We start from the raw sequence: 24,172 nt of genomic DNA, 5'->3' as shown, positions 1-24,172 counted from the left end.
ACAATACATGATTTCCACCTACTTTTCAAAGTTACAACTATGAACATAATATGACTCAGTATATGCATCCATGGTTAATCTCTGAAATTTGTGTTTATTTCAATTACCTTTCATACACTTGATCAAGTAATACAAGTGTAGAGATAAGTAGCATTTTGCTGCTCTTAACCCGTTGAGGACGAGTCCCGAGTATACTCGGGCAGGTGTCAATGGGAAATGCGTGTTGTAGCAAAATCAAACCGTCCTCAACGGGTTAAGATTCAATAGAAGAAAGCTTACAATTTTTACTCAGATGAATCTGTATTTTCTCTATTTTGTATGCTGTGATTGACATCTTTTTTATCGGTTGATGAGTAAAGGCAGTATTCATACCAGTGATATTTGTAGTATTTCAGTGAAAATATTGTTAAAGATGACAAGACTTTCTGAGATGAATCTTGTATTTTCTTTATTCTATATGCTGTGATTGGCATGACAGCTTGTATACAAATTACGAGCATATGCAGAAGCTCTATTATGCGAAGGTGATGAGACTGATATTTTGAATGATGTAAGAGAAGATTTACTGGCCTGGCATTGAATTTTTGTCCCCGCCGAACGAGTTCGAGCAGGGGACTATGAAACGGGCTCCGTACGTGTGTGTGTCCGTGTGTCCGTCCGTCCGTCTGTCCGTCCGTCCGTGTGTCCGTGTGTCCGTGTGTGCGTCCGTGTGTGATCAAAATCTTCAATTTGCTACTTCTCTGTCATTTATGAGCCAATTTTGATTCTGTTTGCTTTATATGATAGCACTACATGGGAGCTTTGAAACTTCTACACAGAATTTCAGTCGTGACCTTTGACCTTGACCTTTGACCTATATTGTACATTTTGCTACAAAATGCTACTCCTTCGCCATTTCTAACCCGATTTCGATTCCGTTTGCTTTATGTGATGGCACTAGGTGAGGGCTTCAAAACTTCTACACAGAATTTTGACCTTTGACCTTGATTTTTTGACCTATATTGTACATTTTGCTACAAAATGCTACTCCTTCGCCATTTCTAACCCGATTTCGATTCCGTTTGCTTTATGTGATGGCACTAGGTGAGGGCTTCAAAACTTCTACACAGAATTTTGACCTTTGACTTCTTTGACCTTTGACCTTGATTTTTTACCTATATTGTACATTTTGCTACGAAATGCTACTCCTTCGCCATTTTTGACCCGATTTCGATTCCATTTGCTTTATATGATGGCACTAGTTGAGGGCTTCAAAACTTCTACACAGAATTTTGACCTTTGACTTCTTTGACCTTTGACCTTGATTTTTGACCTATATTGTGCATTTTGCTACAGAATGCTACTCCTGCGCCATTTCTAACCCGATTTCGATTCCGTTTGCTTTATGTGATAGCACTAGGTGAGGGCTTCAAAACTTCTACACAGAATTTTGACCTTTGTCTTCTTTGACCTTTGACCTTGATTTTTGACCTATATTGTACATTGGCTACAAAATGCTACTCCTTCGCCATTTCTAACCCAATTTCGATTCCATTTGCTTTATGTGATGGCACTAGGTGAGGGCTTCAAAACTTCTACACAGAATTTTGACCTTTGACTTCTTTGACCTTTGACCTTGATTTTTTACCTATATTGCACATTTTGTTACAAAATGCTACTTCCGGCGGGGACATATGTTACGCACCGCGTAATTTCTACTTTTCCTTGTTTTTTTTCTGATGGTGTGCCACATATTGCCGAGTTATTCATTTCTTCTGTTTCTTGTTTCTCTGCTATTGTTATGCCAGACAGTAATTATGTGGTGGTAATTGCATGTGAAATGCACAACATAAAAACAGGTATTCCTGTTTTGCACATAAAGCTGTTACAAGTTCATCTGTTTTGTAGTAAGAAATGGCAAAACATAAACTTGTTATAGGTTCATCTATTTGCAGTAAGAAATGGCAGAACATGTTTTGTCTAGTTATACCCCCGCCAAACGAAGTTTGAAGGGGGTATATAGGAATCAGCGGACGGTCGGACGGTCGGGCGGTCGGGCGGTCGGTCCGTTGCAAATCTTGCGTCGCGAACTACTTCCTCAGTTTTCAACCGATTCCCATAAAACTTGGCACAGATGTGTGCCTTGGGTTGTAGATGTGCAAGACGTATTGTTTGACAGTACCCAAAAGTGCGTTGCCATGGTAACGGCATATTATGGGCAAAAATGGGTACAAATCTTGCGTCGCGAACTCCTCCCACAGTTTTTGATCAATTTTTATGAAATTAGGTACAGATGTTCATCTGAATATGTTAATGTGCAAGACACATATTTCCGCAGTGGCAAAAAGTGCATTGCCATGGTAACGGCATGTTATTGGTAAAATATAGGGCAAAATGTTTCATGGCAAAACTGCTTCATCAGTGTTCTTCCAATTCTCATGGAATTCATATTGAATGTTTGTCTTAGGATATAGGTCAGCATGACACATTTCTTGACAGTGACAAAAAGTATGTTGCCATGGTAACAGCTCACATATTATGAGCCAAAATGATGGAAAATTTTGTGTTGCAAACTACTTCCTCAGTTTTTGCCCAATTTCCATGAAACTTGGTACAGATGTGTGCCTTTGGTTGTAGATGTGCAAGACGCATTTTTTGACAGTACCCGAAAGTACGTTGCCATGGTAACGGCATATTAATGGCAGAAGATCAAGGAAAGATCTTGCGGATTTAACTACTTCCTCAGTTTTTTGACCAAAGCTTATGAAATGTGGCACACACCTTGATCTTGGTGGGAAGATGTGCAAGACATATTTTTCGGACGTGTCGGAAGCTGCGTTGCCATGGTAACGGCATATAAATGGCAGAAGATCAAGGAAAGATCTTGCGGATTGAACTACTTCCTCTGTATTCGACTGAAGCTCATGAAATGTGGCACACACATTGGTCTTGGTGGGAAGATGTGCAAGACATATTTTTTGGACATGTCAGAAGCTGCGTTGCCATGGTAATGGCATATTAATGGTGGAAGATCAAGGAAAGATCTTGTGGATTGAACTACTTCCTCAGTTTTTGACAAAAGCTTATGAAATGTGGCACACACAATAGTCTTGGTGGGAAGATGTGCAAGACATATTTTTCGGACGTGTCGGAAGCTGCGTTGCCATGGTAACGGCATTTAAATGGCAGAAGATCAAGGAAAGATCATTCCTTGGGTAAGACTGTCGTCACGGGACGGGGGTATTAATCACCTTAAGTGATATTTCTAGTTGCTGTTGTAAACCAATAGGTCATATCTGTAACACTGATGCATACATTTTGCTATATTGTGTAGTTATATGACTTCATGATCTATACATCTCCTAAAAATTGATTGTAGCAGTTTGTTAGTGTAATTGTTATTTAAGCCACATTTTTTTTTTCCACTGGCAATTTTAGGGATGCATACAAAGTTTCATGTCTTGGGGTAACGGAGAAGGACTGGACAGCTCTAGCTCATGAGGCACTCCAGGGTCTTGACTTTGATACATCCAAGAAGGCCTTCACAAGAGTCAGAGATCTCAGATATCTAGAGCTCATTCACAGTATCGAGGTAAACCTTACTTGCATAAGTTTGTCTGTAAACAGTCATGACTCATATGCTATTGTTCTTCAGTGTTTGATGTTGAAGTGACAATTTGTTTTGTTTTGTTTTGTTTTGTCCCCCCCCCCCCCCCCCATAAGAACTTGTGAAGTTAAGTTACTCTTTTCATGCAGTGAATAGTATGTCATTTGACAAATTCATCATGTGAATACATCGTGGCTTGAGAAGTGACTGAAGGCTATCTGTGATCAGAAATGAGGGATGGGCTATTGACTTTAACAAACATTGAAATTGGTTCCTTGTAGGCCACACTAAATTGATTTGTTGTAATGTGGGCATGCCTGCGCACACATTGCGTATTGGCTGAATGCCATACACTGTTCACATGCATGTTAGAGGTGTGCCATGTTGTGCTTTGATAATGCTGAAACATTTACAAGGTACATACTATCACAAGTGACACTTGTATGCTTACTCAAGAACAACTAAAATACCGTGCTGGAGTAGACTGAAGGTTGTCTGGCAGGTACATTGAATTGTAGGCACTTGCTGCGTGCTCAGATCATGCTAATCTGAAGGAATTTGTTTTTGAGGGACAAAATTTGAAAGTGTTTTATTCTCCAAACTGGACAATATACTATGAATTCTAAATAAGAAATAAGTTTTCAGTATTGACTTTTGAAATGTTGTCAGTGATACTCCATTATCCCTGGGATCTCTTTATTGATTCAAGTGACACTTTCTATATCAGGTCAAGAAGAATTGGATTTTGGATGATTTATAATTGCCAGTAATCTATGTTTGTATGTCTTTGTCACAGGAGAGGAAGCGTCGAGGTGAGGTGGATGACCAACTGTTCCTGGCTGACATCTATGCTTACCAGGGCAAATTTGGAGAGGCAGCAAAGCTGTACAAGAGGGCTGGGCAAGAGCAGAGAGCCATGAATATGTATACAGACCTTCGTATGTTTGACCATGCTAAGGTAAGACACTTTCAGCTCACATGTATCCTCATGAGTGCTAAGGTAGTCCTATTGATGCTCATCTCAATGATATTTTGATATTTGTGGCACAGTACTGAAACATTTGTATGCATAGTGTCAGTAGAAAGAGTAAAATAGAAACAGTTTGCTTTCATGGCGTACTTCTTTCATCCTTCATCAGGAATTCATTGGTTCAGGTGATCCTCAAGACAAGAAACTTCTCATCACAAAGCAGGCAGACTGGGCCAAAAATATCAATGAGCCCAGGGCAGCAGCTGAAATGTACCTGTCAGCTGGTGAGCACCTCAAGGCCATTGAGATCATTGGTGACCATGGCTGGGCAGACATGTGAGTAATGTACTGTGATTGATGTGGCTTTGAGTGTTAGACAGTCTACCATTCTTCCTACACCAGGTTTGATATGAGACTAATCACCAAGAGGTAAAGTTTAAAAAGAAGAAAAAAATATGTGTGTTATTCAAAAGTGGCAATTGTTGGTCATGCAACAAACTAGCAACAAGGCAATTCCCTGCAAATTATGAATATATACATGCATAAAGATCACAAATATGTAAGGAATTTTAGTTGTGTTTTTGGAGACATCCTTCCAGGTTCTTGTATTGAAGAAACAGGGCAATGCAGATATGAGCTGTCAGGTTTTATTCAACTTACACAGTATGCACAGCTGAGACAGACAGTTACAAAGAAATGCAGCCTAGATCAAGAATTAGAACACACAAGGAATCTGTGATGTGTGTCAATAATTAAGTTATATACAGTTCTCAAAGAAAAATGCTTGACAGAAGTTATGGAATTCCGTTGGGCAGAAACACACCAACAGAATTTTGTTGAAAGTGTTCACAAACAACACATTTTCGTAAAATATGTCCAGCGTTAATCTGCAAATTCATTGAGATAATTGAAAGTGCTTTTCCATTGAGATCGTTAGATAGTTCTATCTTAGCCTTATATTTGAACACGTATGACAAAACAAGTCGAGCAGGAGAAAGCTAAATCTTAAGTGGGAGAAAATACATCTTAGGCAGGAGGCACACAGCTAGAGGAGGAGAAATGTAAAGGCAAGTGGTAGAGCGAGAGAAGTTGAGAAAATTTCCTCAAAGCAGGAGAGTTAGATTCTCTGCAGAAAGTACTCTCTTTTATTAACACTTTGTCAACGTCCTGGAACCAATTCATGGGGAAAGTCAAATACAGTGTGGGTCTCCATGGCACTAGATTATCATTCATTGATACTCATTGAAACTCACCATTAGTACATTGTTGCTACTGTTAGCTGTAACTTGAGCATCAGTATTGGAGTATTGAATATAAAAATGCACTTTTAGTGAGTGCACCATGGTATATCTCGTAGCTCAAGAATGTAAAAGATACTTCATGTTGTGACAAGTGCAGAAATGTAAGTGCAAATACACATCATGAAAGCTTTGGTATCAAACATTGTCTCTAAGATGCCTCTCTCTGAGTGATTATGATAATCACACTACTAGTAAGAGGGCATTCAATGTCAGGAATAGTGTTTACATTTAACAATTCTTTTCATATTGGTATCTCCCAGGTTGATTGATGTTGCACGAAAGTTGGACAAAGCAGAAAGGGAGCCTCTGGCAAAGTGTGCTCAGTACTTCAAGAAAATGGAACAGTTTGCCTATGCTGCTGAGACCTACACCAAGATGGGGGACACCAAGGCTCTTATCCTTCTTCATGTAGAATCCAGACATTGGGATGCTGCATTCACACTGGTGGAGAAACATCCAGATTTCAAGGTGAGATCATGTTTCATAGCATACATACACTTTGTTAAGCCCCAATGCAATCGCTGGGTATGTTTATGAATGCACCGTCACTCAGTCTTCATAGTGGTGAAAGAGCAAAGGTGATACGCAAGAAGTGAGACTGTTCTGACTGTGTGTGTGTGTGTATTGGTGTGACTGTTAGACAATAAGGCCTTCTCCCTTGCATACTATGTGAGCCACAGCTTGCACACGAGTTTGACTGGACTTGTAGGATAAGTTGTGACAGTGGTCTTTTCTAGTGTGGTCTAATGCATGTATGAATTTGTAATTGCAAAGAAATGCAAAGGAGGCAAACTTAGAATGTGTCACCATCATGCTCCAGACATTCTGATGTTCTGAATAACATTTTGGGTGAAACTTTATGCTTGTGCCCCTTCATGCCAAAGCATTGTTATGGTGATACACTGGGTAAGGTAAAAGAGTTGAGACATGTCCTTGCTTTGAAATAGGTAGTTTATGAGTGTATCATTTCCTGCTGGGGGAAATACCTATATGTAGCTCCTGTATGTAGTTTTACATGCACAGTCATATCTTTAGTATATCAGTGATGGATTGGATTACCATACCTCAAAGAGAGAAAAGTATTGTATAATCATATTGTGTATTGCTCCTCTTGGTCTCCAGCCATATTCACTCCTAATTCCAGTCTTAAATTACCAGATAACTATTTAAATTCAGATTGAATATAAAGTAGCAAAGACTTAAGTTGTAAATATTTCATGCAGAATGTTTGTCATCATAGACCCACTACCTTGGCATGTTGCTGCACACTAATGATGGGGAAGTAATACAACTGTACTCAAATTGTGCACCTACATACTGTATGCTACTGAATATGTAATTAAATTGATATGTTAATGTTTGTTTTGTTCATTTTACTGTTTATTCTTCAGGATGATGTCTATGTTCCTTATGCCCAGTGGTTGGCTGAGAATGACAGATTTGAGGAAGCTCAGAGAGGTAAACATGCTGCTACTATGAATGTAATGATAGCAAGTGGTTGCTGATTTCAAAACCTCTAGAACTACCTATAATTTATGTCTGCACACAGATCTGTTATTTTGCAATGTCTCATGCATTCTCACTGACACCTGCCCTCTAATATTGACACACTTGTTTGCTTGCTTTTTTTTTCTTTTTTTTATGCAGAGAAATGTATGGTGGTACACAACTACTAAAACAAGTATTATTTTGGATAGTTCTTGTTGAAATTATATTGATGTAGATACTTTGGATAATTCTTGTAAAAATTATATTGATGTAGATATTTTGGATAATTCTTTTAGAAATTGTTACATTCTCTGAGCTATGGGCATTATTTAGAACACCTGAATACCTCTCACAAGTATTGTCTGTCTGTACTATGATGACAGCCTTTGAGAGGGATGAATTGATATCAACAGCTAACACTGTCGATGCAAAAACTGAGAGTAAGTAAGGGGTGTTTGTATGACAGATATTGTTGGTAAGCATGCCCTTGAACACAGGAGTTTGGATTTTGACACAATTGTTTGAATTTTGTACAGACATTAGTAATTGTTTGCAAAAACTGGATTCCCTAAGTCAATAATTCTGCAAGAGTCAGAATGTCTTGACATTGACTATACAATCCATGTTATACTTAGTCATGTATTGTATACTGGCACACTCACACAAACACACAAACTATTATACTCTACCCAGCATTCCACAAGGCAGGAAGGCAAGATGAAGCTGTGAGGGTACTAGAGCAGCTCACCCACAATGCTGTGCTAGAGAGTCGCTTCAATGATGCTGGCTATTACTTCTGGATGCTGTCCATGCAGTGTCTTGAGATAGCGGGAGGTATGTTATCGTTGAAGGAGTGAATCGTCTGTTGTGTAGTCAATCAACCTGAACATTCTTGATTTTTTATTATTCTTTACGTGATAACAGATGATAGATGTATTACAAATATAGAAGAGGAAAATATAGAAAGTACATGAGACATTCTCATGCAGTTGTGAATCAAGTACTATGTATGTACAAAGAGGAATTTGATGACAGACTTACACATGAGTCAGGGAAAATGTGATTGCTCTAAACTCCTTGTCCTGTTCTGTTGTCATAATGCCTATTGCAAGAAAATAAAATTTTGATTTTGCATCTTTCAAAGAAAGTCCAGTTCATTCTAACTTTGTGAGACACAGACAATCAGAAGGACAATGTTCACATCATATTTGCTTGCCAAGAGGTGAACATAAAGCCATGTTTCATAAGGAAGGGAATACAAGGGTAGAGAGAAAACAGTCTCGTCCAGAGGAGGGCAATATTTTTATGCCTCCGCCAGGAGGCATTATGTTTTCGGGTTGTCTGTCCGTCTGTAGGTACGTCTGTACGTATGTCCGTCCGCATTCGTTTACGCGATAACTTGAGTAATATTGACTGGAATTTTACCAAACTTGGTCCGAGTATAAAGTATGGTAGGGCAATTACTTGATTAGATTTTTTTAGTGAAATCGGCCAAAGGTCATAGGTCAAGGTCAATCATGAAATTGTATCCGTTTACGCTATAACTCAAGAGTGGATCAAGCAAATTTCACCAAACTTTGTCCGAGGATGATGTATGATAGGACAATTACTTGATTAATTTTTGAGTGAAATCGGACGGAGGTCAAAGGTCAAAGATCAAGGTCAAATCCTAGAATTTATCTGTTTACGTGATAACTCAAAACTGGGTGAAGCTGCTTTCACCAAACTTGGTCCAAGGATGATGTATGATGGGGCAATTAGTTGAGTAGATTTTAGTGACATTGGCAAGAGGTCAAAGGTCAAAAGGTCAAGGTCAAATGCTAAAAACGGTGCTATTTCCCCTATATCCATGCAATGCCCAAAGGTTTTTTCTTGAAACTTAGGGTAGACATGTACTACTGCGTAAAGATTCTCCAGATAGAGTTTCATGTCATAAGGTCAAAGGTTAGGTGAAAATGTTACAATTTCACTTTTCTCGCAAATGGTTCAATGTATCTTCGTGGAACTTGGTACATACGCATATATATACTGACTGGCAGGGATTATCTAGGAAATTTAGGGGTCATGGGTCAATAGTCAGGGGGGTCAAAGGTCAAGGTCAGCTCCTCGAAATTTTACTGTTTCCCTCATATACTAGTATATAGATGCAAAGCTTGCATTATTATTTTTAAAACTTAATATATGCATGTATTACCTAATGGAGATTTTCGTGGAAATTTCCAGCCAGAAGGTCAAAGGTTAAGGGTCAAAGGCCAGGTTTAAATGCAACAAAAAATTCTATTTTATACTATAATTACACTCTTTCTTCATACCTTGAAAATTACTCAATGCATAAACTTATAAAAGGGACGGTCAGGAGTCAAGTAAAAATCCTCAATTCCCCTAATACTTGTACCTGCACTCTCAGACAATTATAGCAGACCTAGTTCAAGGAAAGTGAAAATTCAAGATATTTCGGACAAACCTGTCATTTCAGTATTTCACCAGTTATGTGAAACTGTCATCACACATTGTGAAGATATTGTACTATACACCTATTGGGAGAATCATGCATTATGGCGGAGGCATCAGTCGCCATAGCGACATTTCTGGTTTGAAAACAGATCATGGTAACTTATGAGAGGTAAGGCAGATGGTATCCATTATTAATATGTAATATCAATGTTCATGTTTGGGATAGAGTAGAAGACAGAGGAGAATGATCATATACATGGTCTACAGATTTGTTTCAGTAGCAGTACAGAAGCTGTTACATAAAACTTCCAATCAGTGTTTAGGCTAACTAACCTGCTGTCATTCCTGCTTATCATGTCTCTTTTCTATGTTCTATTTTTCTGCTCAATACATATTTCTCTCACATTCCTTGAAGATGACCGTGATAAAAGTGAAGAGATGTTGCGCAAGTTTCAGGAGTTCCAAGCCAAGGCTGAAATGTACTATGTCTACCACTCCATTCAGCGCTACACTGATGAGCCATTCACCTCACATCTTCCAGATGCCTTGTTTAACATGGCCCGGTACCTTTGGCATACCATCCTGAATGACATTCCTTATGGTATCAGCAAAGTGTATCCTTTACAACAAAAAGGAATTTCTTTATTGATTCTCAAGTTTTGAAAGTTTGGAGTAAAAGAAATTGCATGAATGAAACAGAAAATGCAGCAAGTACATTGTATCAGCTAGAAACTTTGAAGGATATTCCTGTTCTGTTGGCAGTACAGTCCACTTTTTTGACCAGCATTGTAAATTCATTTCAGATTATTAGGCTTTGCAAAGGTGAAATTGCAAATGCTGGTTACTAACATGACTGGTCAACATGTGATTAATATCTTGAATGATACTCGAGACTTGGTTGCTATTTCAAATCTATCTACAAGCTCAAGAAAATCTTGGAAATACAAGTGTAGCTTGTAGCATACATCTATATAGAATAGAAATTATTGTTTAAGTGAAATAAATCATGCTAAATCTTGAACACTGGCAAATATTCTAAAAGCCATTATGATGGTTCAGTGATTACCTTTGAAGAACCCAATATGATTTAGTTCAGTAAGTTTCCTATAAAGGAAGCAATTATGTGTTGTCACTCATTTGCTTTCATGCATACACATGGTAGTTTTCATCACAATGTCTGTAGGAATGAAATGTATGTTCCCCTGTGTTGTCATTCTGTTCCTTAATGGAGTGAATTCTGCCACACAGTAACACCCTGTATGCCCTGGCCAAACAGAGCCGCAATCTGGGAGCTTACAAGCTAGCTCGCTTTGCTTTTGAGAAGCTCCAGTCTCTGCGCATCCCACCCAGGTTCCAGGAGTCCATTGACCTGGGCAGCATCACCATCAGGTCCAAGCCCTTCCATGATGCTGAGGTCAGCCTCACACATTTCATTTCATTTATTTCCACATAAAAAAAAAAATACATCAAATACGTAGTAAAATTTACAGTGGGTACAGTGAGGGACCAATAGAAGCCAGGAGGCTTGTTTAAAAAGACTCCTATACAATGTCCCCCAAAATGCTCTGATTTACAGAATACACATGAATAAGCATATAATAAAACATACCGTGCAAGTATAATATGATAATGGTCATTTAGAGGAAGCATGGTTGATGAGAGAGAGAGAAAGATGAATTGAAAGAAGAAAACGAAGCAAAAATTGTGTACACAACTGAATGCTCAGACTAAGGCTTACCGCTACAAAAGATGAGACTTTAAATGAATTTTGAGTTGTTTCTTTGATTTCAGTTTTAAAATCAATGATAAATTGTTCCATTGTTCCATTGTACCATTACCCTGGTAAAAAAATTGATGCTTTAAAAATTACTGTTTTCAGAAGAGGTGGATGGAAAATACAAGTACTTGTACTCCTTGTGTTATAAGAGTGGACATTTTAATTCAGTTCAAAATAATGCTGAAGAGGATCTTGAATTAAGCCATTGTAACAAGTATGCATAAGAATACCAGTTTGAAAAAAAAAAAATGACAGTTGTATTTACAGGTAAAAATACTCATTTATGGAAACATTTCGGCATCTTGCGTGTGTGAATTTTGTATTGCCCAGAGTCTCCATATGAGTGTGTATTCAAAACTAGAATAAACATAATACTTCCAACTAGCAGTGGAGGACTTTAAGAGGTTTGATCATGAAGAGATTTTGTCTTAGTAGACATACAACTGTAGCTCTTACTCAGCATTTTCGTCTTTATGACACCAGATGTAAGTATGATTGTATTGCACTTGTAGCACTGAATTTGACCTTGCCAGAAACAGAAGTCATTATCATGAAGCATGGTAAGAATGTCTCTGTATACTCCATGTGCTTTCAGGTGGCTTACAATACACATACAGTACCAATCTCTTGAATGGACTGTCTCCTATAACACTGCCCCTTTTAAAAACCATTTCTTTGTGTCTCATTCAGGATGTACTGCCAATGTGCTACCGCTGCTCCACAACAAACCCCTTACTCAACAACCAAGGCAATCAGTGTATCAACTGCAGTCAACCTTTTGTCCATTCTTTTGCCTCATTTGGTGAGTATTCAACTCTTTATATTTACCATGCATTACATGGCCCTTGTAAGTTTTATTGATAATAATGATGAAATTAAATGCACTCATATGGAACATGGATGTTCAAACAAATTGGATTAACCTTATGCATCACGCCTATAAGCCCTTTATTCCATCACTGGCAGTTGGTAATTAAGAAGCATTTAAGAAGTTTCAGTTTCTGTGCCTTCTATTTTTTAACGTGTGCTCCTTTATCATGTAGTTGTCTTAAGCTATGAGATAATGGTTTACTAATGATCATGACTTCAGTGCTGTGATACCTGTAGCACAGGAACTGTGGATTTACACATTTTCAGAATATTGTTTAAACAGATTTACAAGGCTGTCCAGTTTCTTTTGAACTGTTGCCAAAGATAGCCTTTGGCGTCAGTGCAGTAGTTGTTGGTATGCAGAGTGCACTTCTCTTCAGTTTAGAAAGGAGACATGAAAACTGACTAGAAATTTCATTTGTACTTCTTTGATCCTCAGATTTTCTGTTAACACTATATGACCAAAGAAGTTCAATTCTCATGTCACCAAATAGTGAACCTATGTAAATAGGATTAAGTGATACACTGCAATTATTGCACTATAGAACAAGAGTATCTGAATTTTAGCACAGCTGCAACTTTCATTGTTCTATGTTTTAACTACTTGACCTACTCCACCATTACACTGTGTCAATCCAGAGGTTCTGCCATTGGTAGAGTTCCACTTGGAAGAAGGCATCAGTGATGAGGAGGCAGTACAGCTCATTGAGATGGAGCCCCTGAAAAAGGGACGTAACCAGGGAGACAAGTGGCGAGAGTCCAACTCGGGCAACATCCAATCCATGAGACTTGATGACTATGGCACAGATGATAATGATGTGCAGGATGACCCTTTCATGGCTCGGCTTCTGAGTTTTGAGGTAAGTCAAATGGTTTCTCACCGTCAAGTCATTCATTCAGTGAGTCATGACATCAATCAGCTCAATTATTATTCACAAGAGTTTGCTCACGTGTTTGTTAGTAATTCATATCTCTCATTTACCCATTTCACTCTGCTCTCCTGAATGTAGGTCAAACAGTATTGCGTGGGAACTTCAACTTAATTTGAAGATGAATTCAAATATGTCACTCTTTTGAATAAATTTTGAATCAACCAGCAAGTGATTTAATGATGCATCTAGCAAAGATTGCAGATCAAGGTCCAATTGCATTATGAGGGAGCAAATCATGACATGGTATTCAGTGACTTGATTTATGCTACACCTTGCATTGATCAAAGACCATGGAAATTTAAAGTTTATCTCGAGAGAAATATTGAACTCCATTCAGTCCAGCTGTCACATGAATGAGTTATACAAAAATATTTACTCAATCAATGACATCCAATTCTAATATCTGCATTTTGTAGAATTTCAGTGAGGAGTAAGTAGATTATTAGATATTGGGTACATTGTCTTCAAGCGCTGTGAGCTACAGGTTTGAAGTCCCTGTATGAGAAATTATCATCAGATCAAGAAATTTACAACAGAAGTAAGCGGTAGACTGCACAAAGCCTTTTTATATAGCCTGCAGTTTGTTCCCTTTCCTTGATCATGATGTTAGTGAAATCACTGAGATTCCTACTGCATAGTCCTTGTGTCCTTGAATTAAAGGAAACCAAAACCCAAAGAGCAATGTGGATTGAGTGAAAGCAGCAATAAATAATTTTCTGTATATTTTCTTTGTATTGCTGTCCAAACATGACGGCATGAACTGTAGTAGTCTCCTGATCCAGTGGTTCCAACACCAAAACTTCATAACTTCTGCATCGATTGTCCGATTTTCCTCAAACTTTCACTGATGTGTTCTACTAATGTTGTAGCCTTTTGTCAAGGCCCTCTCGCTCTCGCGGCCATGATGGCTTGACACATTATTATTCATGTCACATGAACCCTACTGAATATTCATATTAGCGGTTTCCGGTCAACAAATGGGATGGCATGCTCCCCGCATTCTCCGTCTTGGTGTTGTCCGACCTGTTCACATGCATTACTGACCACCAGTGGAGGTCTGTGGCGTAAATTCACCATATGCAAATCGGGCTCGGGCAGACAGACACAGTGATTGGTCGACTTTTTCTCCCGAAATTGAGGAGCAAAAGTCGGGCTAACAAAAGGATGCGATGCAGATCTCAAAAGACTCTTGCGCTGTCACACTCGGCTGGGCTCTCTTCACCATACAGCGAGAGGGCCTTGACAAAAGGCTACTAATGTTGCTGCTTGCACTCAATCCACATTGCTCTTTGGTTTGGGTTTCCTTCAAAACCATTCATATGACTTAAAATTGTTTCTGATTAAGATGCACATTTTGAGATTATGACAAAGGACATTGCTGTAGAGGATGTGACAATAAAATATTTCTCTCTTTGTCAATACCACAGCAAGGAGGCAGTGAGTACATCCCTGTAGTGGTCAACAGGTCAGTCTTGAAATCACTGGACAGGAGTCATGTTGTGATCAAGAGATGGCCATCCCCTCTCCATTACCAATACTTCAAGTCCATCATGCCTGATGTATCAGTCACTGTGTGTCCTTCTTGCAACCAGGTAAGAATCCACTAAAACTCGTAATGGTTGCAATTTTTATGTATAAAAATTATTGCAATTGTTTGCCTTTTATTGTCTAAAATTGATTAACTTGAGTGTAAATTTACAGGTGATCTGGTAAGTGATTGTCCCCAGAACATGCAGCAATGATGTCAGTATTGAAACAGTGTATGCATGATGCTGTAGTATCACACTCAAATTTGTCAGTGTATTTCAATGTCTGTTCTTGTTTTCAGTTGTTTCACACTGATGAATACGAAATTCAAGTGCTTCAGAAGAATCACTGCCCTTTCTGCCGCAAAACATCCTCAGAAGCATGAACATCCATCAACATTCAAGATGAAGATTGATGGCATGGCTCCCACAGTGTAACCTGCTTTTTGTGTAAGCTTGTGTACAGAGACAATCATGTTATTAACATGTACTCTGCTGCCGTATGTGTGTAGAAGACCCTTCGTCAGCCAGTACAAGAGTGTGTTCATCAATTAAGGATTGTTTAAAGTCTGAAGTTAAGTGAAATGAATATCATCAAAGCAAAATACGTATCTCCAATTAAATTACTTAGTACACAGATTTTTTTTTTTTGATATTCTATTGTTTTGTAGCTTTCTATTGGTGTAGTATTCACTCTGCCAGATGTATGCAGTTCTTTTTGTCAATTTGAAGAATCTTTTGATATCTTCAATTTCTGCACGTTTTAAGAGGTACTACAACCTCACATAGTCTGGTAGTGAATGCAGAGACTATGTTGACTGTTTTCACCACTTATTCAAGTTTGTAGCATGTTTGTACCACCAAGGATTCCCATGACAAGAGCAGAGCTTGCATGAGATTTCCTTGATATACTTTTAGGATAGATCCCAGATGCAATTACTGCCACGCAATATTCTATCTTAAGGATATGTATTGGGCTTAAAAGGTGACTTTAGCTATACTTCACCTTGTTGTTAGAAGAAATGAATCTATGCTACCTATGACTATTGAATCACAATATACTTGGTCCAATCATTACACTACATGTATGACTTGATTCATTTATCCAAGCAAATTTTTGCAGTTGCTTTTATGCATAATGATGTGAGACCCTGTCAGAATGTCAAATGTAATAACATCAAATTATACCACGAAATTCTAATGATAAAATGAGTAAAAGGCTGTTCTACAAGTGCATGTTTTTACACTCTGTATCATGCCATAACACTCACTCTCAACAGAGACATAAAAATGTATCATCATTTATGTAGTTCTGGATGGAATCTAAAACTTCGAGACATTATTTTGGTGAGATGCTGGAGCTACCCGCTATATGAGTTTAATAGGTCATAATCAATGTCATGTATCAAGGATTGATTTAACAAATGATATTCACTCCTTTCTATTTCATGTTTATATATCTATCAGTCATACATGTCACAACAGAAACTTGTAGACTATTCAAAAATATTTCTCTGCTGTAATGATCAGAAAAATGTGTGAAGGACTCTCGTAAATGATTATTCATTGCTCTAAACTTGCACTTTACAGAAGCACACTGCTGCTGTCGGGGAAAGAAACAAGTAATCATACTTGGGCAAAGAATGATTTCCCATGTTAATTGAGAAGTGGCACAGTCTCATGAATCAAGGCTTTATAACAAAGTAGAGCTGAGATACAGAAGTAAACAAGTATCTCTTTCTCTTTTTTTTTTAAAATTTAGTTGGGCAGCACAATAGCATACTGTTGAGGCACTGTGGCTTCTGGAGTGGGCATTGAAAACAGTCTGATTTGTCCTTTTTCTCTTCTCTGAAGACCTCATTTTCATTATCAAGAAGAACAAGTCATCCAGTTGTTACAGACATTTTACTTGTAGTGGGGAACTTAGAGTGGCTTGGGCAAAAATCAAAGTTTGCAAATTTGATAGATATAATACTAAATGTTGTATCACATGAGTTCCTCAAAATGGCTGACTGCTAGTCGACTGTACAGCCATGTGACACTGCATGTTGATGCTGCTCCAGTGGATTTGGATTCTATATAATGAAAGATGTGTACAATTTCAATGTCGTCAAGGCATGCTTATACAAGGACTTTAAACTTGCTATTTTTTTTTCCAGTTTTGCTTTTTACTACATGAGTCTTATGTCGATTTGAGTTTGTAAAATGTGATTTACTATCACAATTGTCAATTTTATTGGTACCAGTATTGTGTTGCTAATTTGTCTTACAAATCTGAGCATTGCACAATAACCCAAGTAAAAGTCCAAAAAACTGTTTTTGGAAAAACACAGCTTCTTAAAATGTCTGTTATCACTCCAGCTCTGTACCTTTGCAAAAATCAAGTGCAGTGCCTTCAGTCTGCAATGACAACTGCTCCTCTCTGAATTTCTAGAGAGGCATTGTTCCCAATCAGCAGATTTCACTATTCATTCTCTGTATTCACACTGCAACACTGGTCAATATTGGTAAGTGCATGTTGTCACTTGTAAAGTGGTACATAGGCATCAATTGTATTCATGTTGTGATCAGTTGTACAGACAGTCAATTTACCTGTGTGTACATTTGTATGGCCAAGATTGTACATTTGTATGGCCAAGATTGCCTAATTGTTTATTTACCTGTAAATAAAATCAGTGACACCTTGAATGTATTCTTTACATTATTTTTTACAGAGATCTTTATTAATCAGTTTGTAGAATGTTGATATAAAGTCAGTATATGGAGAGAAATTTTAGATTTGTCCTGAACATTTGCTATCAGAGTTTAAGGTAGGTGATGACAAAGTCTGAAAACCACTCCCATGACCATATGTACATAGCACTTAATTTTTGAGACACAGAATGTGACTAAGCTGATAGTTGAATATGTAATTCCAATACAGTCTTCAAGTCAGCTATTAAAATGACAACAACAACAACTTTCAAATCAGATGCCTCAACTCCTCTGATGTAAAAGGAATGAAAGATTTTGTTTTGCTTAAAGTCATGCATGATACCCCCATTAACCTTCTGGTCATGGTTGTTGCAAGAGCGAGTGTGTGTTTTCTTTTTCAGAGGCAAGGGGTTTTAGGAGGAATAACATGTTGTTCAATTGTCTCTGCAAACAAACAATCAGCAACACACTCATATTCCTGGTACAAGGGTATTGTTTTTGTGGGGAGTAGCAAATAAAAATGTGTCAAAAGCTTACTGCAAAAATTCACTGAGCAATAGGGATGTATTGTCATAAGGTGATGGGAACAGGGAGCTGGTATTCTGTGTAAGCTGTTACTTTCGCAAATGAGAAGGTCACAGACAGTTTTGGGCAGTGTTGTTTTCAGGAATTGACACCAAAGCTATCGTGAGTGCAGTAATACCCCAAGGCATGGGGACTTTTTTGTGTGTTATATTCGAGGTCCAACAGTGATTTGCAAAATTTGTGAAAGTTGAACCCATGCAAAAATAACAACTTATACAGTAGATGGGAAGCTCACTGTCTTGTGAGTGTGAGTGTGAGTGTGTGTGTGTGCGCGCGCTTGTGTGTGTGTGTATATTGTGTATCTGTTTGATGTGTTTGTCTCTTCTTTTTTTACATACAAAATTCTCTCTTTTCATTCGTAATATTGACAATGTGGAATTTATGTTGTTGTAATGTAATTTGTGTTATTTTGTCAGAAATGAATTTGTATATTGTTTATATGAAAAGGGAAAGAAAAAGAAAAGATTGACAAAAACAAAAAGTATATGAAGAAAAGTGTGAGGTGATACAAATTCAGTCACAGGACAGGACAGACACCAAAGCCAAGCACAGGCACGTCTTCAGCCATGAACAAGGCCAATTAAAAGGCCAAAAGCTTGGAAATAAATTGTGCCATTGGCAAGCTACAATGTACATCACTGGATGCAATCTACTTCATTCGTACACATTCGTACAATGACATCATTGCCCCAACTACTGTGCTAATTAAAGGATCAGAATCACTATGCAGTGAAAACATGAGTCCGTGTAAAATGTCATAACTTGATTTCAATGTTCCAATTTCATTGAAACAACTGGTCCTACTAATTTACGCAAACTGATGCAAACTGATGCAAACTAATGCAAATACTAGTTAATGCAAACTAATACAAACCATTAGGGGTGAAAATTAGGGAGAATTACAGCACATGGACCTGGCTCTTCCTATGCCACTTTGTCGTCTCGAAACAGATATCGATCAAGTAAATCCATCCTATCGAAGAATGACTAACGCCACGTTTACTTCAGTACTTCAAGCATCTCACCTCAACAGTCAACAAAAACTCGGAAACAAATTATTTTATTGAAACATTTTTTTGACCAAATAGATGTCGGTTAGATTTGTTTTGCTTTCAAAATGCAGAAAATGTAGAACAGAATGCAGCACAGAAATTCGGACTTCAATGATCGATCATTGAAATCCAAAATACTAATAAACTCAACGCAATCTCCAAGACACAAGGCTATCCTATGTGAAAACCATGTAATATCGATTACAAATATTGGAAAAGGACACCCTGAAATACTAATTAATGCAAACTCAACACAAACTCCAAGACACAACGCTATCCTATGTGAAAACCACGTAACATCGATCTTCGAGTTTGCATTACTGGAATATTTCGGGGTGTCATTTTCCGACATTTGTAATCGATATATGTGGTTTTCAATAGGATAGCGTCGTGTCTTGGAGTTTGTGTTGAGTTTGCATTAATTAGTATTTGGGCCTTTAATGATCAATCATTAAAATCCGTATTACTGTGCTTCATTGTATTCTACATTTTCTGAATTTTGAATGCAAAATAAAATCTACACGACATCTGTTCGGTCAAAAAATATGAATTTGATGATATTTCTATAAAATGATTTTTCCGAGTTTTTGTTGACTGTTGAGGTGAGATGCTTGAAGTACCGGTACTGAAGTAAACGTGACGTTAGTCATTCTTCGATATAGGATGGATTTATTCAAATTCATGGTTTTCTTCCGTCGAGATGTTTTCATTGCAACTGATTGACAAATTGCCCTACATCGACGTAAATAAGCACTGAATTGATCAGTGTTTTAGTAGTAGCCATGATAAAAAATCATGGGCGTACATACTCGAGCAGGATTCGAACCTACGACCTCCTGATCACCGGACAGGCGTCATCTCCACTAGACCACCGAGCTTTCGCCCGAAAGCAAGTGTTGGTTCTAATCCTTATAGCATGCAGCGGGTACTGCTTTGTTATTCAAATTCATGATTTTCTTCCATCGAGATGTTTTCATTGCAACTGATTGACAAATTGCCCTACATCAACGTAAGTAAGCACTGAATTGATCAGTGTTTTAGTAGTAGCCATGATAAAAAATCATGGGCATACCGTACATACTCCAGCAGGATTCGAACCTACGACCTCCTGATCACCGGACAGGCGTCATCTCCACTAGACCACCGAGCTTTCGCCCAAAAGCAAGTGTTGGTTCTAATCCTTATAGCATGCAGCGGGTACTGCTTTGTTATTCAAATTCATGATTTTCTTCCGTCGAGATGTTTTCATTGCAACTGATTGACAAATTGCCCTACATCGACGTAAATAAGCACTGAATTGATCTGTGTTTTAGTAGTAGCCACAATTTGTCAATCAGTTGCAATGAAAACATCTCGACGGAAGAAAATCATGAATTTGAATAACAAAGCAGTACCCGCTGCATGCTATAAGGATTAGAACCAACACTTGCTTTCGGGCAAAAGCTCGGTGGTCTAGTGGAGATGACGCCTGTCCGGTGATCAGGAGGTCGTAGGTTCGAGTCCTGCTCGAGTATGTACGCCCATGATTTTTTATCATGGCTACTACTAAAACACTGATCAATTCAGTGCTTATTTACGTCGATGTAGGGCAATTTGTCAATCAGTTGCAAAGGATGGATTTACTTGATCGATAACTGTTTCGAGACGACTACTAGAAACTGGCCTAGGAAGAGCCAGGTCCAGGTGCTGTAATTCACCCTAATTTTCACCGCAAACGGTTTGTATTAGTTTGCATTTCAGTTCCACCTCGATTACCCGGCCATGTCGGGACCGGCGCTCATCCGGATAAGCGAATTGGCCGGATATGGGAGACACAATGTTAATGTATGTAGCTGCCGTCCAAGCTGCCATCCCAGTACACTGGCAGCTAGGCAGGTAGCATACCCCGCAACGGTGGTGATGACTGCTTACTTTTACGATGATAATGTGGTGTGAATTTTGTTAGTTCTGTCGGGAATATTGTAGGTAAATCGTGTGAGTTTTGTAGAAATTTTAATTGAGTTTAAAGTCACTGTTTTTTCTCAATTTTTGGATGAAAAAAAAAGTCCTTTACTGCATGAATGCATCCGCATAATAGAGATTTCCGGATAAAAGGAGGCCGGATAATCGAGGTCGAACTGTAATTAGTATTTTGCATTAGTTTGCATTTATTAGTAGTTTGCATTGAGTTTGCATGGAGTTTGCATTCTAGTTTGCATTAGTTTGTATCAGTTTGCATTAGTTTGCGTCAATTAGTAGGACCCGAAACAACTAACCATTCTGTATCTTTGCTTTTTCTCTGTTTACTTAAAGTGTATCTTTTCCCAAAAAACAAAATTGATATGTGAAAGAGACACATTTCAGTAGTCCATTGCACCAACTTTCAGAGAAAAGGGGTCATTAATTAGTGAAATAATGCATCTGAAAGTTTCTAAACACAATGGGTCTGGGAGGCAAGACTACAGCAAACCCTATTGTTTGCAGTGGGTTACGGGAACCACAGCAGTTCCTGAATCTGTCAGACACAGTGTGTTTGGAAACTTTGAGATGCATTATTTCACTAATTAATGGCCCATTTTCTCTGAAAGATGGTGCAATGGATTACTGAAATGTGTCTCTGTCACATATTCAAAATAATTTTTTGGCCAAAGATACACTTTAAGTCACCCTGAACGTGGTGTGGCACTGTACTTATAATTATTCCTTGTCTGATTCTGATGCCTATCAGTTGGATTTTCTTCCCTTAATTGATGAGAATACTAGTAACCTTTTACATGGAGTTGAATTTCATACTACCTTCGCCCATCTGCTTTCCATTAAGTGCAAATGACGAGTACAGGTACTGTAAACATCAAAATTTTCGCGTGATTAATTCTTCGTGCTGAGCGGCTCAAATATATGTTCCTGTTTCTTCAATTCATGCTGCACAATTGCTTTATACTGGTATATTTTCATCCATTCACAGAAAAAGTTGTGCTGCCTGAACCATTCAAATGTACAGCCTGCACAGAAACTACAAATACTGGTGCATGGTAATTCACACGCACTTAACTGTTAACTTAGATAAATAAGTTGTGCTCATGCACACACACACAGACACTCGTACCAGGGAGGCAAAAGTGATGAAGCCCACGATTCAACCCGATCACAATAAGTGCAGAAAAAATTTTAAAGATATTTTTGTGGGTTCTATAATTTGTGCTACCCAAAAGTACTGCAAAATACGTGAAAATTAATGTACCACAAAAATGTTTGTGTTTACAGTAGAGCTATGACATCAACTACAATGCACGCACAGCAAATGATGAAGGCCCTGGTACGTATCAGAGCAAATGAGGTAACCTTACTGTCTTGTGTGATCTGCACTCTTGATTGATTAGGATGTTGCAAACTTCATCAACTCTCGATCACCTTGAGTCTTCTGAACCTGAGAAAATGCACATGGTTATTTATTTTTCAATCATGAACAACAGGGGGCAACACTTGCAGCAACTTTTTATCTCTCCTTGTCAGTTAATAAAGGGCTGAGCATTCAAATAAAACTCAGAAGTTTACAACAGTAATCTGAAAATACCGCCACGTCTTGCTGATAATACAAAGTTTATTTTATGGTTATTTCACGCGATCATGATGTTCTCTTATATTTCTTGAGACAAAGTCTGACCTTTCCCTTTACAAGACCACTTTTTGCACCCACTTCCTGTTGTTGAAAATTCTCCTCTCAAGCAAGGAGGTATCACACACAAGTAATATGAGACATGTAACCAAGGAGATTTACACAGTGCCATTGCATGGCACACACACATATTTCTGAGTGTTACAAGATGCTGGTTGCTGACTAAATTCTATGGGCTATAGGTAGGGAAGTCTGTGTGTTTGTACAGTATGTGTGTACTGTGTGATTGTGCAAAGCTTCCTGCCCATATGACAAAGTACATTGTATCTTCCTTTGTGGCAGCCATGGGTTGTGGAAGGGGCTATCTCAACCTGAGCAAGAAGAAAATAACACAAAATGTGCAGTGACTATCCTAATTTGGCTTCTTTATCACAGCTTGCTGATTGTGTCAAACATGACAGGTCGCCAACCTAACATGAACAGCCCTGTGCAACACACATAAAGAACAGGCATGCATTTACTTTGGTTATCCCAATATGCTAGTTGAAACTGTAAATAACTTTTCACTTTCCTGTTATGTGACTGGGGCCTCTGAAGGACACACAAGTCTGAAAATAGAAGCTAGATAAATGATACAGAAGCACTAAAATGTTGCATGACAGACCTTACCCACATGATTATTACAAAGCTTGGGTTGTTCGAAAATTCTCTAGTATAACCCTCGAAATCAAGGGGGGGGGGGGGGGTGTACAAAGGCACATTGTGTAAGACCAGTTGAATGACTGGGTCAGTTGTTAGTCTGTGGGCAACTGAAATTGTAGCATTGTTCATTGTATAGTGCCATCTGCAGAAAATCCCCCCTGCTTGCCTGTCATTTTGGCTGAAGCTGAATTTTCTTCATGAATACAGTTGTATGTGTGATAAATCATAATACAAAGGCCATTACTTCAAATTGATAAAAGAAAAAAGTAGTTCAAGTCTGCATTTCACTTTGTTTTTGTCATGTAAAAAGGAGACATCATGCAGTCATGAAATCACAATACCCATTTGTCACACCACAGAAGAGCTCATCATGCTTTGATGAATGGTTGCCACTAAATGTTACAAGTCATATTTCACAGATATAGCTAAAGTTTTACTGCAAATGGTGGCTAACAAAAGCAGGACTAACTCTCCCACTATTTAAATCACCCCTCCCCCAACATTTTGAACACATGTACTTGGAGTGGTATTCTGACTATGAAAGGAGCACAGTCAACAGGACTGAAGAAAGTGTCAGAACTTGTAGGAGTTTTGACTTGCACGAGAGTCAGTGTCTTTCTGAGTCACAAGATATTCACTT

The 24,172-nt window shown here is 38.3% G+C and overlaps 1 protein-coding gene across 1 annotated transcript in view; it reads left to right on the top strand.

Annotated features, from left to right (window-relative positions):
* The window catches only part of LOC139724923 (intraflagellar transport protein 122 homolog), a 42,984-nt gene extending 27,549 nt beyond the window's left edge, over nt 1-15,435 (top strand). The window contains exons 14-25 of the mRNA XM_071636043.1: nt 3,418-3,571; nt 4,383-4,544; nt 4,726-4,892; nt 6,118-6,325; nt 7,249-7,315; nt 8,039-8,179; nt 10,215-10,413; nt 11,048-11,213; nt 12,267-12,378; nt 13,086-13,306; nt 14,806-14,970; nt 15,207-15,435. Of these exons, the coding sequence (XP_071492144.1) occupies nt 3,418-3,571; nt 4,383-4,544; nt 4,726-4,892; nt 6,118-6,325; nt 7,249-7,315; nt 8,039-8,179; nt 10,215-10,413; nt 11,048-11,213; nt 12,267-12,378; nt 13,086-13,306; nt 14,806-14,970; nt 15,207-15,290 (1,846 nt within the window). The 3' untranslated portion in view covers nt 15,291-15,435. The remainder of the gene's footprint in view (nt 1-3,417; nt 3,572-4,382; nt 4,545-4,725; nt 4,893-6,117; nt 6,326-7,248; nt 7,316-8,038; nt 8,180-10,214; nt 10,414-11,047; nt 11,214-12,266; nt 12,379-13,085; nt 13,307-14,805; nt 14,971-15,206) is intronic.
* Nucleotides 15,436-24,172: the final 8,737 nt, after the last annotated feature.

This window comes from Diadema antillarum, unplaced genomic scaffold, assembly GCF_040938485.1.
Source record: "Diadema antillarum isolate AM-2024a unplaced genomic scaffold, OU_Dant_1.0 seq00000005_RagTag, whole genome shotgun sequence".
NCBI lineage: Eukaryota > Metazoa > Echinodermata > Echinoidea > Diadematoida > Diadematidae > Diadema > Diadema antillarum.
This window is presented reverse-complemented; position numbering and strand designations above follow the sequence as displayed.